The sequence below is a fragment of the Colletotrichum navitas genome, assembly GCF_030913465.1.
Source record: "Colletotrichum navitas strain CBS 125086 chromosome Unknown LY79scaffold_9, whole genome shotgun sequence".
In the NCBI taxonomy this organism is placed as follows: domain Eukaryota; kingdom Fungi; phylum Ascomycota; class Sordariomycetes; order Glomerellales; family Glomerellaceae; genus Colletotrichum; species Colletotrichum navitas.
This window is the reverse complement of record NW_026850555.1, coordinates 17,271-33,044: the sequence shown is the minus strand read 5'-3', so window position 1 is coordinate 33,044 and position 15,774 is coordinate 17,271. Positions and strand designations below refer to the sequence as shown.

Here is a 15,774-nt window from a genome sequence, read left to right as displayed (position 1 = left end):
CTACATTGAACGCAGCCAAAAATGAAAAAGATGAAATTTAGAAATGGTCATATTGCCCAAGCTGAGAGCCAAGGGACAGGGCACCCTGGTTTCGCTCACCTCTTCTGTGCCCAGTAATTGACAAAAGTCTGCCACCCCAATGTCGCTCATGGCGAAAACACCTAAAGCTGCGCGTGACCCTCCCATTCTAGAGACTTGTAAGCAAACGGAAAGCCGCTATTACCTAGTGCTACCTAAGCAGTAGACCAGCTCGGTGGACGAAACGAGCTACTGCGCATTGCCATCCTGGGCATGTCGCGTTCGCAGTCCCGCCGCGCCATCTGCAGCTCTGCTGGCTGTGAGCGGTCTCGGAAGTATTGTCAATGGGTGGGCAGCAGCGACCACTGCATGACGCACCCCATAGTGATTAACCAAAAGGCATGAACGCGCACACCACCCCAAAGGTAAGACAAGAATCCTGTGGATAGGTGGAGAGGCTGGGCTCGCCGCAGAGAAAGAGGACGAATGGCAAGTGTTTTTGATGTCGCACCAGGTCAATATCTGGCTACTTTCTTCTGGGCACTTGCATCTCGTTTTCCGTGGCTCGAGTTTCTTGGCACCCTAAGGGGGCTGCGGAGGGTACAATAGAATAGTATAGATGCTAACGCTTTGTGGAGGAATTGACAAGACAGGTCGGTACAAGTGTTGTGGACGTCTTAGTCCATGACAAGTTCCCCGGCGGCGGGCTGCAGATCCGTGACGAGAGCGAGCCAACCGTTGAGGGGAAGGGAAGGTGACAGCAACTTGTGGAAGTGAGTGAGGATGCGGGCTTGAATCATTAAGCCAACGAGGATGAATGAAGCCTTCGAGATGGAAACCCGCCGGAATGTCTAGAGATCGCAAATATGTTGGTGAAAATCCAGCAGTGCGGGCGATTCAAGCCACTCCGATTGTGAGGACCTTCGGGCACACCTGCAGAAACACATGGCTTTTCAGCTTGATCGAGGTCCTCTTTCCACTTCCAATAGAGCTTGGATTGTGAATATCAACACGAATCCTCGAGACATGCAATTCGTACATACATTGTTGATATTGCCCATTTGATGTGGAATACAACAGGCTTTTAAGTCACCGCTCAGTAATGCTACGGTATTGATCTGGACAAAAAGACCTGGTCTGGGGTGCAGGATGCCGTGGCTTTAGCTCCCTATCATCCACGAATTGCTATCCGAGTATGAGTGCTTGTACCCGCAGGGGTGAGATGAGATGACTGGCGGTATGATCCAAACTGAGCTCTCAGTATTGTCGCATTGCCAACCAAAAGTGGTACACGTTTACTTGCTTTAGATGGACACGCAGCTTACGCATATCCACGCTTGTCCAAACCTGAAGGCTGAGAAACGCCCCAAATTTCCCGCCCATGTCACCCGCATCTTCCCCCTTCTCAACCCCAGACCGGGGTGGGTTGGTGCATGACCAGGGGTGACCGGCGCATTCCCCGTCATCCTATTCGCTTCACGCCAGCTTTCCCCAGGTTCTTTGCCTTAGTGACCCTTGTCTTCCTCTCTGACACCCACACATCAATCAGTTAACAGAGAGTCATCTCATACTAATCTGACTTGCCTTTGTGTGCCGTAGCATAAATCCCAGGCCCTAAAAAGAAGAGAGGGGTCGAACACGCTGGCCAGGTTGGGTTGAATGTACGCTTACGCCCCGTCGGTTGGCGCTGATCTCCCTTCTCTCCATTCGCTCTCCCCGCTTTCTCTGTCTTCCACCATGATCACTCTGGCGATTAAGAGCAATAAGCAATAAATAGAGGACGGGGTCTCGTGTTCAAACTATTACAGCCAAGAACGACGGCAACCTTTTCGTCTTTCCCGCTCTTCCCGCTCTCTGCCACGCACCCTGCATCAAGAGGACCCCCTCGCTAAGCATCAGGGCCCTGCCTTGTTCAAAGCCGCTCCACTCCCGTCTCGCCTTGGATCTTTGTGTGGCCTTACTCTCTCACCAGACCCCACAAGTCCATCTCACGGTCACTGGTCGTCCACGCCGGCGGTGTACGCCAGCTAGATCGGCGCCGAGCGAATGGTCATGGAATATGAACGGGCCCTGGAACGATTGATATACGCCGATGCAGTCCAGGTGTCCGGGAGAAGTGAACGTGCCGCTTGACCAACTCAATCACGCCACATCAACACGCCGACGGAGATAACAATGGTGGTCGAGGTCGGCTCTTTGGATCGCAGTACTTTGGAACCGTTCAAAATTTGGCGTCTTGAAAGTTCAGCGTGCGAGGATGACGGGGTTATCGACGTTGAGACAGGTTTCTTCCCACCCCTGGCATTGAAGAAGCGTTCTACGAAAGAGATCGACTGTCTCTTGAATACAAGCTGCAGGCCTGTTACGTTATCCTCGAGCAATTACCAGTTGGGGTGTCCTTCGGAAGCACTTACATCTTCATCCGTGGGAAAAGCAGATGCTAACCGGCCACCTGGTTCGCTATTGCACACATCAACAAACCCGTTTGTCATTTTCGCGAACCACGAGCAGGCAACCTTCGTTTTCTTGCGGCAACCGCCGTCACCTAAAGTCGAGAAGCGCCGGAGAGCCAAATCCGATATTGACGGACCACACACAGCCACCTTGAGCTGCAAGAAGCGTCGCTTGAGGCTTCACCTTATAACCAGTCGACTGTCCCAACCGTTCTCTCTGCCCGCAACTCATATCATTAATCGCGAAGCCATTGCTTCGGGCGACAAGCGTTTCGCTAGGCTGGCTGCGGCGGCAACCTTTCCGGATGTCGGCAAGCAGGGCCTGGGCCGGGAGAGCTCAATCATGTTGAGGGCCGCGGTGCTCAACAGGGTCAGAATACGCGTGCGGGACGAGGCGAGGCTACGGGGGGATCTTACCGTCGCCGTGACTGCGGAGAATGCAGCCGTCCTTCATCACGGGCAACAACTGGCCACAGGGGCCAGGTTTATTGCACAACCGTCTGCACTTGCAGAGCAGCGGCAGCAAACACCTGCGGCGAGAGTGGTGTTGATGCGATCAGGAATCTCGCCTAGCACACCTAATGCAACGAACTCTCTTCTGGCATCTTCAAGAACGCCTCAGTCCTCCCGAATACTTCCCAAATCGCCGAGACTGCACCCTACCCGGTCGCCGGTACTAGCTCCTTCCGGCGCGATGCTTGAAGATATGGAGGACGACGGGCTGCTGGCTTTTCCCACAACAGATCACGACTGTTCCTATGCGTGGGCCGAAGACGACGACTTGGAGGATGTGTACTCGGATTTTGGGGCCATATTTGGCGGAGCGGCAAATAATGGAGAGATTGAGGATGATGGTCACTCGTACGAGGAATTTCTCGACGAGCTCGACGGCATATCGTGGGTTGGGGGTAGGTAGACCTAGAGAGAATTGTCGAATAATTCAAAGTTTCCTACAAATTCATTCAATAGAAAGATGACCCCGTCTAACCAGAAGACTTGCCGAATTACCAAACAATCGGTGGGTGGGCGGTCGGCACAGCATTTGCCAGCTGAGCCGATTGCCCTCTGTTAAGATATTAACGTGGTTTTCTGAAAGCACGAATGACGCTAGAAAGTGAACGTGCGGAAGACATGGTAATCAATTGCGGTATCGTGGATAATACTGAGGCTGTCGCTTCGAATCCCTCTTTTGTTACGGTTGGGACAGCCCTCCCTCGGGGAACTATGCTTGTGACAACATATATAACGGTGGCTCACATTAAGTACTGAGAACGGAGTAAGGACGGGCTCGTCAAAGTGGAAGAAACCCAGTTCTTTCTCCAGCAGTTGAGACCTGTCCGTTCCGATGATCGGCCCGGTCGGACATCTTCCCGAAACCCAGGCTAGGCCCCGCCGTGACGTGACGGGAATAACAACCGAACCATTGGGATTGGCGGGGTCACTCGACGCGGGGTGATTCATCCAAGTAGATGGAGCAACATCACCAAACTATCAAGGTCCGACACTTTTTTTTAGACCTCAAACGGTCAGTCAACATATGTTTAAACGCAGCATCATGGCGACGAACCAAGTTTTGGATACCATCATTATTGGGGCTGGCTGGTCCGGTGCCGTTGCCGCACGTGAGCTTGTTCGTAAGGGGCGCAAGGTGTTGGTGCTAGAGGCCAGAGACAGAGTCGGAGGGCGTGCAAACACGTGGGTGAAGGGAGACATCAAAATTGACTTGGGATGCAGCTGGATTCATGGATACAAAGAGGGCAATCCTGCCAGGTATATTGCACAAGATTTTGGTGTTGTAAGTACGAGAAGCTTTTCGGCTGCCTTGAAAACACGGAGCGGATTAACGAGTTGAATCAGGTCGCGCATCTACCTAAAGCTGCCGAAGGTGTGATTTATGGCCCAGACGGTGTGTAGCTGAACTGAACCCTTCATCTTTCAATATTGACCTGTGCACTCACTGATTGCCATTCATCAGGCCGTCTCTCTAGCTCGGAAGCTGACAGCCTGCGTGCATCACTGGGGGCTGCACATGCATCTACCAAGCTCCCGCACCCTACTCCCCCGCCTGATGCTTCACTTGCTTCAGCCCTCTTCGCCGATAACTCCTCGCTGGTTGCATCGAACCAGAAGGACTTGGCCGTCGCACTAGCCCGGTCTCTGGAAATCCCCCTGGGACTCAAGCTCGAGAAGGCATCTTTGAGGTGGGCAGGATGGGAGGCCACGACCGCTTTTGCCGGCTCTGATGCCGCCCCCGAAGGAGGTTATGAGGCTTTGGTCAACAAGGTCATCGAAGATGTCAAGGCGAAAGGAGCAGAGGTGAAATTGAGTACTAAGATTGCTGGCGTGTCACACAGCGAGAACAGAGTTGTCGTGACTGACGCTCAGGGCAACAAATTCACCGCAAAGACGGCCGTTTCCACCATCCCGCTTGGCACCCTCAAAACTCTCCCTGAGAGCACCTTCAACCCTCCGCTCCCCCCTCGCCTGCAACAGGTGATCAAGGGCACTCATGTCGGTGTATTAGAGAAACTTCTGCTTCAATACCCGACAGCCTGGTGGCCCGATGCCGACAAGGCGGGTTCTTACACGTTCTTGCCTACCTCTACGAAGCCTGTCGTCGTCACTGAGTCCTCGACCCCTGCAGAGATTTTTGAGGCATCCACCTTGGTCTGCGCCAACTTCGCCAGCTCGGCCCTCCCTGGCCCCAGCCCGACCCTCCTGACGTATCTTTCAGAAACACCTGCTACCGCCCTTCTACGCTTCGACTCCACGGAAGTCGCAGCAGCTTATCACAAGTTCCTCGTTTCCCGTTTCAAACCTTCCTCTGAGCCTCCGGCACCGGTCGAGACCAGCTTGACGAACTGGCTGACAGACGAGTTCTCGTGCGGTGCTACAACGACCCCATCCATTATCTCAAGTAATGGCGAGCGAAGCCCTCTTGATTTCAAGGAGTTGAGCAGGCCCGTCTGGGACGGCAGACTTGGATTTTCTGGTGAGCACACTGAGATGGAGAATCGCGGAAGCGTCGCTGGTGCAGTCATAAGTGGCTACCGCGAGGCCGAGCGCGTCGAGAGACTCTTGAAGTTTATCGAGGAACATGCCGAGTTGTGATGCTTTCATGACGTGCAAGGTGGTTTCTCATAGACATGCTAGACTTTTGTGGAATGTTACGGGCTTGGAAGGCTATGATATCGAGTTCGCAGAAGATCACATGTGGTCTACATATCGACTTTCCCGTAGCAGGGGCTCTCGCCACCTGAATGTTAACGCATCACCTTTGACGTAACTTGGTCGAAGGAAGATATCTGCGGAACCTGTCGACCAAACTTGTGCTCTGTTTAATCTGTATTCAAACCTTTCACCGCGAGATGGCCTGGAGCTTTGCAGCTCTATCTCTAGCAATTTCGCACATGGCCTATTACAAGATTAGACGAGAGACTCTGGAGCGATATGGTTTCCTTACTTGTACAGCCGCGCGCTCTTCTGAAGCCAAGTCGCCACGTGAAATGCGTTCTCGCATGTTCTCCATAATTTCTGGACGCCCTCTACCGTTGACGAAGACGACATAACGCAGACCCGGGAATTTCGCCTCGTACTCGGCGTTCAGAACAGCCAGTTCGGTTGCATCTCCGCTCTGTAGCTGCGCCTGTTCTGCGGCAGACTGAGCACTCTCTACCTTCTTGGCACCAAGTCGTGGGTGGGAGCCAATAATAGAGTGCAGTTCTGTCTTTTGAGAAGGGTCCGCCGTCAGCGCTTCAAAGATCTTCTGGCAATGAGTGATGAGTTCGTCGTAGGATTGGAACGAAGCTGCTGATATGGAAGGTAGGATAAGTGCATGAATCGCGGGACTCGGTTCAAAGAGGGCATCGAGGACCCTTCTCTGCTCCTCAGCAGACAAGCTGCTCAAGGTGCTGACGTCGGGTAGAGACGCCATTCTCTCAAATGTTAAATTTCACTTTTGTACTCGGTACAAACTATGAGGCGCACTTAAATCCTTCCCAATCAAAATTCCCTCAGATATCGAGCACTTTATTGTCGTTGGATGCTAAAGGTAGGGTGGGGGGTGTTGTAGATGGGCCTCGGCGTGATATTATAGAGCGATAAGGAGAGATAAGATAGCGATACGAGTAAACGCCACACGTGATGAAGCGGCTCGAGCTTTTGAGCTGGAGACCCACCCAGTTGGCAAGCACGCAGCAAGGCTGAAGATTTGTTTTGAAAGGCAAAAGGGTCGACGCGAACGAACCATCCAGCAGCCCATTGAAACCGCGAAATTTTGGGACAATGCTGTGCGCAAGTAGGTTCGAGATGGTTTTGAAGAATTTGAACGGTACTGACAAGGTCTATAGTCTCTGGAGAAGCTCCCCAGGAGCCCGTCGCCTCCAAGAAGTCGGGTAAGTGGCTTGCGATCAGGAGGCAGAGTCGCTAGGCTAACTAACGGTGACCAGGCACCATCTTCGAGAAACGATTGATCGAGAAGTACATTGAGGAAAACGGCACCGAACCTGGAACCGGCGAAGCCCTCACGAATGATGACCTCCTGCCTCTTACTCAGTCGCGCATTGTTCGACCCAGACCCCCGACGCTCACCTCGATCCCGGCCCTGCTTGCGACTTTCCAAAACGAGTGGGATGCCCTCGCCCTTGAGACGTTCAACTTGAAGGAGCAGCTTTCCAGAACACGGGAAGAGCTTGCAACAGCTCTGTACCAGCATGATGCCGCTGTCCGTGTTATTGCGCGACTGTCAAAGGAGCGAGACGAGGCCAGAGACGCACTTTCCAAAATCAGCGTCACTGCTGGAGCTACGAATGGAGATGCAATGGCCATCGACTCGGCCGAGAGCCTTCCCGAGGAGTGGGTTGAAAAAGTCGATGCAAAGCAGCAAGAGTAAGTCAATTCGAAAGTAGCCGTATGCTGGACCAACGCACTAACGCGTTGCAGACTTTCCAAGGGTCGCCCGAAGCGCCCAGTCCCAGGAGGTTGGGCCACCTCTGAAGATATTGCCTCGCTAGCCACCGTGGCTTCGACAGCAGTACCAGTTTCCAACGCCTCCTCTCTCGCGCTCGAAGGAGGCTATGCGGCGGTGGGCGGTCGGGGGGGAGAAGCCGCGATATACTCGCTTGAGGCCAACCAGGTGGAGCGGCAAGTTGCAGTCAACGAGCCGGTAATTGATTCTCTGTGGACGGGTAGTAAGCTGGTTTTCGCTACGAGCAAAGGAACAGTCAAGGTCTTTGAGGGTGGCAGCGAGGTTGCGTCGTTTTCCGAGCACGCGGGACCTGCCACATCCTTGAGCATTCACCCGACTGGTGACCTGCTCGCGTCCGTCGGTTCTGACAAGAGCATCGTGTTCTACGACCTCAATGCCCTGAAGAGGGTTGGCCGCGCTTATGCCGATGCTGGTAAGTTATCAACGCTTCGTGATATCGGCTCTTCAGCTGCTAACTGGCGTAGCCTTGACATCTTCGGCCTTCCACCCCGATGGCCACCTCTTTGCGGCTGGCACAACCACGGGCGACATCAAACTCTTCATGACCACGAGTTTGGAGATCGCACTCGTTTTTAACCTTGGGGCGCCCATTGAGGCTCTGACCTTCTCAGAAAACGGATTCTGGCTTGCGGCAACAGCCAAGGGCCAGAGCTCGGTCGCCATCTTCGACCTGCGCAAGGAGGCCATAGTCAAGACTCTCGAGACCGGCGGACCAGTTCAGTCTCTGGCTTGGGATTACACCGGACAATACCTCGCCACTGCGGGTTCTGGCGGCATCACGGTGCAGCAGTACACCAAGCGCTCCAAGTCATGGACGGAGCCCCTTAGGACTTCGGTTGCGGCGCTGTCGGTTCAGTGGGGTGCTGGTGCCAAGCAGTTGGTTTCCGTCAACGAGGAAGGAGTTGTATCAGTGTTTGGAGTCAAGCAGGAATAAGCCTTCAGGGTCTGGTATTTGTATTATACGTAAAAGGGGCGGAAGTGTCTAACAAAAACGATATCCGATGTCTTGGGCTCAGACTATTGTTTGTACACGGCGTCTCAATTCTGTATTCGCGGAGTGTTGAGACTGTTGGGAATATATCTTGCCGTGACCAGAATAGTGACAGGCTCACCTTGAACCTCGGTGAGGCAAGGTTAGGAGATAACCTGGTGCATCACGACGTTTTGTGTTGCCTTTCTTTTTTGCGACTATGACATAAGCACTGTAGACGGAATGCCTACTTTACACCGTGGGCGCAGCACGGCTGCTTCATTCGGCCGCAAAACTTCCGCGGGTCCTGTAAGTCTAGAGGGGTTTCTGCTTATCGGAGTAATTGCCCCTACACTGTGCGGGCTTATCTAAGGCTGAAGCGCCAAACCATCGGTCCTGTCGTGGCCTGGGCCTGTGCTTGACCCTACCCTCAATCGCGTCCGTCGTAGGAGATCCACTCCTACCTACCCTGTTGATATCTTAATACTGCTCGGGGTTAAGATCTCGGCCCTCCCTGACGAACACAAGACGCTCGAGTGACGGACGGTTTGTTCGTGGAAACCTCGCCCCCTTCTGCCTCGCATCTTTGGTTTGAGCTGACTCTCCTTCTCTCTTTCCAGCGCCAACCCATATTGGCCCCATCCACAGAACATGAGCTCAGCGTCTCCACCATCTTCCCCTTTGATATCGAGTTCCCCATCCATTCAGTCTTCTTACTCAATACCCGTCAGCTCTTCAAACTCACCCACGCCCCCGAATCGAGAGTCCTCCTCGACACCTTCTTCTCCGTCGATAGCGAGTTTTGCGACCCCTCCACTTTCGCATTTAATACGCATCAGCAGCTCTTCAAACGAACCTACATCTCCGTTCCGAACGTCCTCAGCGTCTTCCTCCCCGTCGTCCCCGCTCCCTCAGCTTCTGGACGTCGATTCAAACGCATCTACCCCTTCGATTAATTCAGACATTTGGGGCGAAATCAATAACGAGGTTACCTACTACCCGGTTTACCAAGGTCCCGACTATTCTTCCGACGTCTTTGACCATCGCTCAAGTACATTCGACTCCGAAGCAGACGCTCAACAGGATTGGGACCCCGACTCTGACTCGCAGTCACCATCACATCATTCGGATTCCGATTTGGAGTCGTCCATGTCAGACGATATCGTCGCACACGAACCCTTGTTTGATGACCCGTTTTCCTCCGATCTCGCCGACGAACTTGAGCTTGCGCTTCTCGCCGAGATGGACCAGTTGCCACAATTACGCGAGCAACGACTGCCACGCGCGGAGAATCGTGAGGGGACTATGGCCGAACTACGTCAAGGTGGCACAGCAAATCGCCACAGTCCAGCGGATGTTCTGGTGGATTTGGAGCTGTATTTTCAGCAAGGACAGGGACGTCCTGAAAGAAGATCCCAAAACAACCAAAACGGCTCTGCGGATGTCATTGATCTTACAAACGAACCCGACAGCCCCGTCCAAACTCATGCCGCTCGCCCCGTGGCAAATCCAAGAAGACAGAACTCTCAGGGCAGGAATCCTCCGTCATTCGCTCGCAGCGACAGTAGTATTCTCGCTGGCAACGCACCAGTCATTGACCTCACCGACGACTCCCCCGATGTTCCGCGCAGGCATGCACCTGTATTACCTCCCCCAGGCCCTCGACCTCGTGAGCGTAGCAGACAACCAGGAGGGTTTGGCTTGTACAACTCGACCGCTGCATTTAGTGGAATAGCAGCGAACATACGGCGTCATCTCTATCCGTTTCGGCTTTTTCCTGGTCCTGAGGATGAAGTGCAAATCCTCGGCATTTTGCATAATAGAATTAACCAAGGTGCCGACCTCAATAACCCGCTGGAAAACATTCAGCTTCAGTACGGGCACGGCGCTTTCGACCGAGCCGAGTCACCGAAGCCGATCCACCAACCTCCGCCACCGGCCAAGTCGGGCTTCACTCGAGACACTGGCTCTGACCTCGTTGTTATATGTCCGGCTTGCAACGAGGAGTTGGCTTACGACCCCGATGTTCCCACCAGTGAGAGTCATCCCACGCGCAAAGGTAAGCGCCAGCGTAGCGAGCATCACTTCTGGGCTCTCAAGGGATGTGGGCATGTAGGTTTTGTCTCTCCAGATAAAATTCCGTGTTCAGTGCTTACGCCGAATCAGGTTTACTGCGAGGACTGTTTCGAGAACCGCAAGCCAGCAGCCAAACGTCCTCACACTGGGTTCCGACGCGACCAAGAAAGCAAGATAATTTGCGCGGTTGACGGCTGCGAGACGCAAGCTACGAACAAGACGGGCTGGGTCGGGATCTACCTTTGAGGAGCTACGGAAGGATATTGGCGTCACCCGGATAAGTGTGAAGCATTGGCTTGGCGTTTGGGGGTGGCGAGGTATCGTATGATCAGAGATTCCCACGGTCACGATATAGGATTGCTTTTGATTTACACTGCATGGAACCCTGCGGCAAGGGCCAGCGAGAGCCAGCGGGAGACAGCGAGACATCACCTCTACATGCGTTATTCTCTGTATTGACTCGAGGTGTACATGTCTCGAGGCGCGAGAACAACACATAGTTAGGCTCTGGGCCGCAGAGTTGCTGCCGAGCCCCTTGTATAGAGATTTCTCTTGCTGAATATATTATCAGTTGCTCATATCATAAGTGTTGTGTCCTAGTCCCACCCTTCATGCCCGTGGTGCCCATCCATGGGCCCCACGGCCGTGAAGGGCCGGGCGATATTCTATGAGTCTTCTCGACTCTTAAAGGGTTTCTCCCAACATGCTATAGTGATCTAAAGGGTATAAGTATAAGTGTTACAAATAAGCATTCCCTGATGCCGACGGACTCTAATTGCGTCTCTGTCCGTAGGAGGGGAAAAGCACAGTCCCACGCTCGCAAACGCAACGCAATAACTCCCGCAATGCCGTTTTCCTCTAATGCGTCAAAAGTCATCCAAGTCATCATCCCAGTCAATAGCCGCCAGGTCCATCTCGAGGAAAGGCAATTGGTTTGGAGGCGATTGACCAGAGGACTGCGTCGTGTTCTTGGTCGTGGATTCTATGTCCAACACCTCTTGGGACGACATCATCAAGTCCTGGGTGCATATCAATGGGAAGAAGTCGTCAAAGTGAGTGGGTAGCTGCGGTTTCATTGCTGTGGCCATGGGGTTCGGTGTTGGGCTGTGATTGCCACTGATTTCCTGCAAGACACCGCGCTTTGTTTTTGCCGACCGGTCTTGGAGGCGAGAGGGCTTTGTTGGTGGCGGCATCGTTCTTGTTGCAGCGTTTCTTGAGTGAGTGTTGACTGAATGGGAATCCAAAGCCCTTGAAGAAGTGCTGACTTGTGATTGCTTCTCTTGTTTCTGGGACCTGTGCTCGAGCCCCTGGGGCTCCTCGTGGGCTTTCGTTGATGCTTGTAATCTTGTGGAGCCTCTTAACAGTGCAGAAGGGTTTGGATATATGGCACTAGCACTCAAAGATGCAAGATGACGAGCGGTCGGATTACCACAAGTGCTTTTATCCGGCTTTCGATAGCCGTTGTCTGCAGCTTGGGTTTGTTCCCCAGCTTTCTCCATTGCGCTTGAACGTACTACATGCTCGCCATGAGCCACTTTAGCTGCCACTGGATCATCTGACTGCTGATCTAAAGCCTCCCCAGGCTGTGTATCTGAGTCACTATCTTGCTCAAGCTCCATAGCGAGCTGTGAAGCTGTTGGAAAGAAGTCGTCGAAGCAATCTTGTACAATAGCTTGTGTGCTTGGCGGGGGCGCTTGAGGCTGCGGCCTTGACAGCGGAGGTGTTTGCACCGACAGATTCTGTGAGGTGGGATCCTTTGAAAGAGACTTGAGTAAAGGCGTTGGAACTGTAGACTTTGGCGGTGGTTTCTGTGATGGTACTTGGGGTGGAGGCATTTGCGGCGGCTCTCCCAGCGGTGCTGGGCTGGGTAGAGACAACTTCTGTTGCAGTGACGGCCCCGATAGCGGAGGAATAGGAGTAGACTTGGAAGGAGGATTGTGCTTGAAAACCTTGTGTCCAGGTAGTTGCTGAACTGGTAGGGTTACCCGAGGCATCATGAACGGTTTGGATTTTGACTTCAACGGCAGCCGGAGGGGAGGGCCCATGGACACCGGAACTGCCAAGGTTTTGTCCGGTACATGATTCGAAGAGTCGGCAACTTTGAGTAAGCTAGAAGGTGGCACAGCAGGATCATCTTTGGAACGATGCATGGGTGGTGGAGGAATGTCCCAGGATGGAGGTTGGTTGGGCGGGTTGGGCAAGGATTGTGGAGGCTTGTTGACTGCCCTGGACTTCTGCGACGGGCGAGGCGGTGGTGCCATGGAGATAGCAGGAGGTTTGGGTCGTTCGGGAGTTGTAGGTGGAGGACACGACACAGATGAAGCCGCTCTCGCAGCCGACGGTGCCAGCGAGGTTTTAGGCTTATTCTCAAGTGAACTTGCCGGGGTGTCTTCGTCCTTTGGTACCGGTTCCCCTGATGAGTCTCTCTTCCGGCTTGTGCCATTTCCTCGAACAAATCGAGCGATTGTATCTTGGCTCGGTCGGCAGTCGAACAATGGCTGTCCAGCCCTCTGTCGGCTCTTGCGCGCTTCCTCTTCCTTGGCCTTCTTCCGCTCTCGTGCCGCCCTGGCTTTAGCTGCAGCGCGCTCCTTTTCCAGCTCTTTGCGGATCTCCTCCTGTCTTTCTTTTTCCCATCTCCGCTGTTCGGATTTGGATCGTCGTGGCTCCTTATTCGCTTGCTTGTAGAGCTTCTGGGCCTGCTTCGAGGTCATCGGTGGTTTGCTGGGGGCGCCGCCAACACGGCCGGGGGCGGCTGGGATGACGGCAAAAGTGTTCTGTTGCGGCGCCATGATGACGATACTCCTCTCGGAGACATCTTCAATACCAAAGGCGTCGTCACAGGTTGCCACTAAAGAGAGCGACAGTCAGACGGCACAGGAGATGTCAGCAGTCCAATTGTTGCCAGGCGTGGCGGGACAATCAACACTTACTGAAAGACGACGCGACGCAGATACGAGATCACATGACCCTGAACTCCAGCCACACTCAACCCCTGATGCCGATCACTGAGGTGGAGTACCTGCCACGCGGGGTACCAAACCAGCCACAAATCGCGGGGCCTTAATTTTTTTTTCTCCCTTCCTGCAACACGGCCGTTTTTGAAGGTTGCAGCTAAATTAGGCGGCTCCTTGTTTTTGTACATATTTGCGACGGCAGAACACTGAGATCATGTCGAAACGATCTGCTGACGTTGAAATGGGCGACGCTCCCCTGAAGGGCGGTGATCGCCCGGAGGGTATGGAGATTGACGAGAAGGACCCTGGCATGGGTGAGTTTGAAGACGAATTCGAGGATGAGTTCGAGGAGGATGAGATCATGGAGGCTGGTGTAGACGGACGGCCCGATGCGGAAAGAGAGGCTGAAGAGAAGGAAGGTATGCAAAATTTGACCTTTCCCTCCAGTTGCGCACAAAGCTGACGTGCTTAGCTGCGGTTGACCAGGGCACCTTCATCGTCGGACGAAACAAGCTCGAGGCCGGACAGACACTTGCGCCAGATGTGTCGACATATGAGATGCTGCACAACATAAGCACCCCGTGGCCTTGCTTGTCGTTCGATATACTCCGCGACAATCTTGGTGACAACCGCAAGGTTTACCCTGCCACCATGTACACGGTGGCCGGCACACAGGCAGAGAGCGCCAGGGCTGGCGACAACCAGCTGATGGTCATGAAGTTTAGCGGTCTGAGCCGCACGGAGAAGGGCGAAGAGGAATCTGACGAAGAGGACGACGATGACGAGGATGCCGACCCCATCCTGGAGCACAAGGCCATTCCCTTAAACTCGACCACGAACCGAGTCCGCGCGCACCAGATCCCATCTCAGGACGCCTCCAGACCCCCGACTACCCTTACTGCGACCATGACCGAGTCCTCCAACGTATATATTCACGACATTACCCCCCACCTCTACTCTTTCGACAACCCCGGCACCGTCATTTCCGCCCAGCAAAACAAGCCGGTGTCGACTATCCGCGCCCACAAGGCGGAAGGTTACGCTCTTGACTGGTCCCCACTTGTTCCCGGCGGAAAGCTCTTGACCGGCGACAACGATGGCCTCATCTATCTCACAACGCGTACTGACGGCGGCGGTTTCGTCACCGATACCCGGCCATTCCAGGGCCACACCAGCAGTGTCGAGGAGATCATCTGGAGCCCCTCTGAGCAGTCGGTCTTCTCATCCGCCTCGAGCGACGGCACAATTCGCGTGTGGGACATTCGCAGCAAGAGCAGAAAGCCCGCTTTGTCTATGCAGGTCAGCTCGACCGATGTCAACGTCATGTCATGGTCACATCTCACAACACATCTGCTCGCTTCGGGCGCGGACGACGGCGAGTTTGCTGTCTGGGACCTGCGCCAGTGGAAGCAAAGTTCGACCTCGGCTTCGGACAAGCCCTCCCCTATTGCCAGCTTCAACTACCACAAGGAACAGGTCACGAGCATTGAGTGGCACCCCACAGACGACAGCATCATCGCCGTCGCGGCGGGCGACAGCACCGTCACCCTATGGGACTTGGCGGTCGAGCTCGATGACGAGGAGAGCAAGGATACCGGCGGCGTCAAGGATGTGCCGCCTCAGCTGTTGTTTGTTCACTACCTGTCCAACGTTAAGGAGCTGCATTGGCACCCTCAGATTACTGGCAGCTTGGTGGCCACAGGTGACGAGTTTAGCATCTTCCGTACGATCAGCGTTTAGACAAGGGTCAGTCCAAGGGTTAGTCAAAAGTCAATGGGATACCAAATTTGTTTGCCAATGAATGCCGGATGCTTGTGCATGCTGCTTCTCGAAAAAATACCCGCGGTGCGTCAACTGGCAATACGTGGACATGAAGATTTCTCTGTTCAGCTCACCGGGAGAAACCGATTGGCAGGACGCCGGTGCCGTTGCTTGGTTACACCAAGGGCGGTAGTTGCCTCGTATAGCGGACTTATATAGCCATGTTTGTGCTTTCAGGTCTTACCCGCTGGTCACTCAAACGTCCTTTTACAGGAGTTCCGGCCAGTTTGCTTAACCGGTCAAGAGGACCAAAAGTTGCCCACGGCATCATAGTGGGAACACCCGTGGCATTTCACCGGTGATATCTTAAGGCGGTCGAAATTTTCGCGTAATTATTTGACGATGATGATATCGTCATCAGGACGATTTTGTGTATGACGGTTAGTAAAGGGGCATATCAGAAATGAGCTGAGGAAGGAATAAATATCAGTATTCGCCCCTCTGGTGCACATTCGGACCCCAGAACTCAATTGAGTGCTTTGGACGCTAGGATAT

The 15,774-nt window shown here is 53.8% G+C and overlaps 7 protein-coding genes across 7 annotated transcripts; 5 read left to right on the top strand and 2 right to left on the bottom strand.

The window, feature by feature from the left end:
• Positions 1-2,193: 2,193 nt before the first annotated feature.
• On the top strand, positions 2,194-3,387 carry LY79DRAFT_576801 (uncharacterized protein; the record flags this gene model as incomplete). Its single annotated transcript, XM_060559825.1, has 1 exon — positions 2,194-3,387. The coding sequence occupies one exon, from the start codon at positions 2,194-2,196 to the stop codon at positions 3,385-3,387; it is 1,194 nt and encodes a 397-aa protein (XP_060417853.1).
• A 621-nt stretch (positions 3,388-4,008) lies between these two features.
• Positions 4,009-5,582, top strand: LY79DRAFT_508301 (flavin-containing amine oxidoreductase; the record flags this gene model as incomplete). The annotated part of the gene is made up of 3 exons (XM_060553922.1): positions 4,009-4,266; positions 4,329-4,377; positions 4,447-5,582. 3 exons carry the CDS (start codon positions 4,009-4,011, stop codon positions 5,580-5,582), a joined length of 1,443 nt encoding a protein of 480 aa, XP_060417852.1.
• An 88-nt stretch (positions 5,583-5,670) lies between these two features.
• Positions 5,671-6,548, bottom strand: LY79DRAFT_402617 (OHCU decarboxylase). The gene is made up of 2 exons (XM_060553038.1): positions 5,935-6,548; positions 5,671-5,886 (listed from the first exon to the last, which is right to left on the bottom strand). The coding sequence occupies exons 1-2, from the start codon at positions 6,403-6,405 to the stop codon at positions 5,830-5,832; spliced, it is 528 nt and encodes a 175-aa protein (XP_060417851.1). The 5' UTR covers positions 6,406-6,548; the 3' UTR covers positions 5,671-5,829.
• A 115-nt stretch (positions 6,549-6,663) lies between these two features.
• LY79DRAFT_541963 (WD40-repeat-containing domain protein) lies at positions 6,664-8,622 on the top strand. The gene is made up of 5 exons (XM_060556968.1): positions 6,664-6,768; positions 6,821-6,865; positions 6,920-7,358; positions 7,413-7,870; positions 7,923-8,622. The coding sequence occupies exons 1-5, from the start codon at positions 6,756-6,758 to the stop codon at positions 8,390-8,392; spliced, it is 1,425 nt and encodes a 474-aa protein (XP_060417850.1). The 5' UTR covers positions 6,664-6,755; the 3' UTR covers positions 8,393-8,622.
• A 1,111-nt stretch (positions 8,623-9,733) lies between these two features.
• Positions 9,734-10,750, top strand: LY79DRAFT_508464 (uncharacterized protein; the record flags this gene model as incomplete). Its single annotated transcript, XM_060553946.1, has 2 exons — positions 9,734-10,540; positions 10,595-10,750. The coding sequence occupies 2 exons, from the start codon at positions 9,734-9,736 to the stop codon at positions 10,748-10,750; spliced, it is 963 nt and encodes a 320-aa protein (XP_060417849.1).
• A 301-nt stretch (positions 10,751-11,051) lies between these two features.
• On the bottom strand, positions 11,052-13,400 carry LY79DRAFT_541958 (uncharacterized protein). The gene has a single exon (XM_060556967.1). It carries the CDS (start codon positions 13,291-13,293, stop codon positions 11,371-11,373), a length of 1,923 nt encoding a protein of 640 aa, XP_060417848.1. The 5' UTR covers positions 13,294-13,400; the 3' UTR covers positions 11,052-11,370.
• Positions 13,401-13,585: 185 nt separating this feature from the next.
• On the top strand, positions 13,586-15,312 carry LY79DRAFT_541956 (WD domain-containing protein). The gene is made up of 2 exons (XM_060556966.1): positions 13,586-13,877; positions 13,931-15,312. The coding sequence occupies exons 1-2, from the start codon at positions 13,673-13,675 to the stop codon at positions 15,196-15,198; spliced, it is 1,473 nt and encodes a 490-aa protein (XP_060417847.1). The 5' UTR covers positions 13,586-13,672; the 3' UTR covers positions 15,199-15,312.
• The last annotated feature ends 462 nt before the right edge of the window (positions 15,313-15,774 follow it).

Coding starts and splice junctions, on each gene's coding strand:
- LY79DRAFT_402617 (XM_060553038.1), bottom strand. CDS start 6,405: ATGGCGTCTCTACCCGACGTCAGCACCTTGAGCAGCTTGTCTGCTGAG. Junction 5,887..5,934: donor AAGAGCGCGCGGCTGTACAA/GTAAGGAAACCA, acceptor ATCTTGTAATAG/GCCATGTGCGAAATTGCTAG.
- LY79DRAFT_541963 (XM_060556968.1), top strand. Junction 6,866..6,919: donor CGTCGCCTCCAAGAAGTCGG/GTAAGTGGCTTG, acceptor AACGGTGACCAG/GCACCATCTTCGAGAAACGA. Junction 7,871..7,922: donor CCGCGCTTATGCCGATGCTG/GTAAGTTATCAA, acceptor TAACTGGCGTAG/CCTTGACATCTTCGGCCTTC.
- LY79DRAFT_541958 (XM_060556967.1), bottom strand. CDS start 13,293: ATGGCGCCGCAACAGAACACTTTTGCCGTCATCCCAGCCGCCCCCGGC.
- LY79DRAFT_541956 (XM_060556966.1), top strand. CDS start 13,673: ATGTCGAAACGATCTGCTGACGTTGAAATGGGCGACGCTCCCCTGAAG. Junction 13,878..13,930: donor AGAGGCTGAAGAGAAGGAAG/GTATGCAAAATT, acceptor TGACGTGCTTAG/CTGCGGTTGACCAGGGCACC.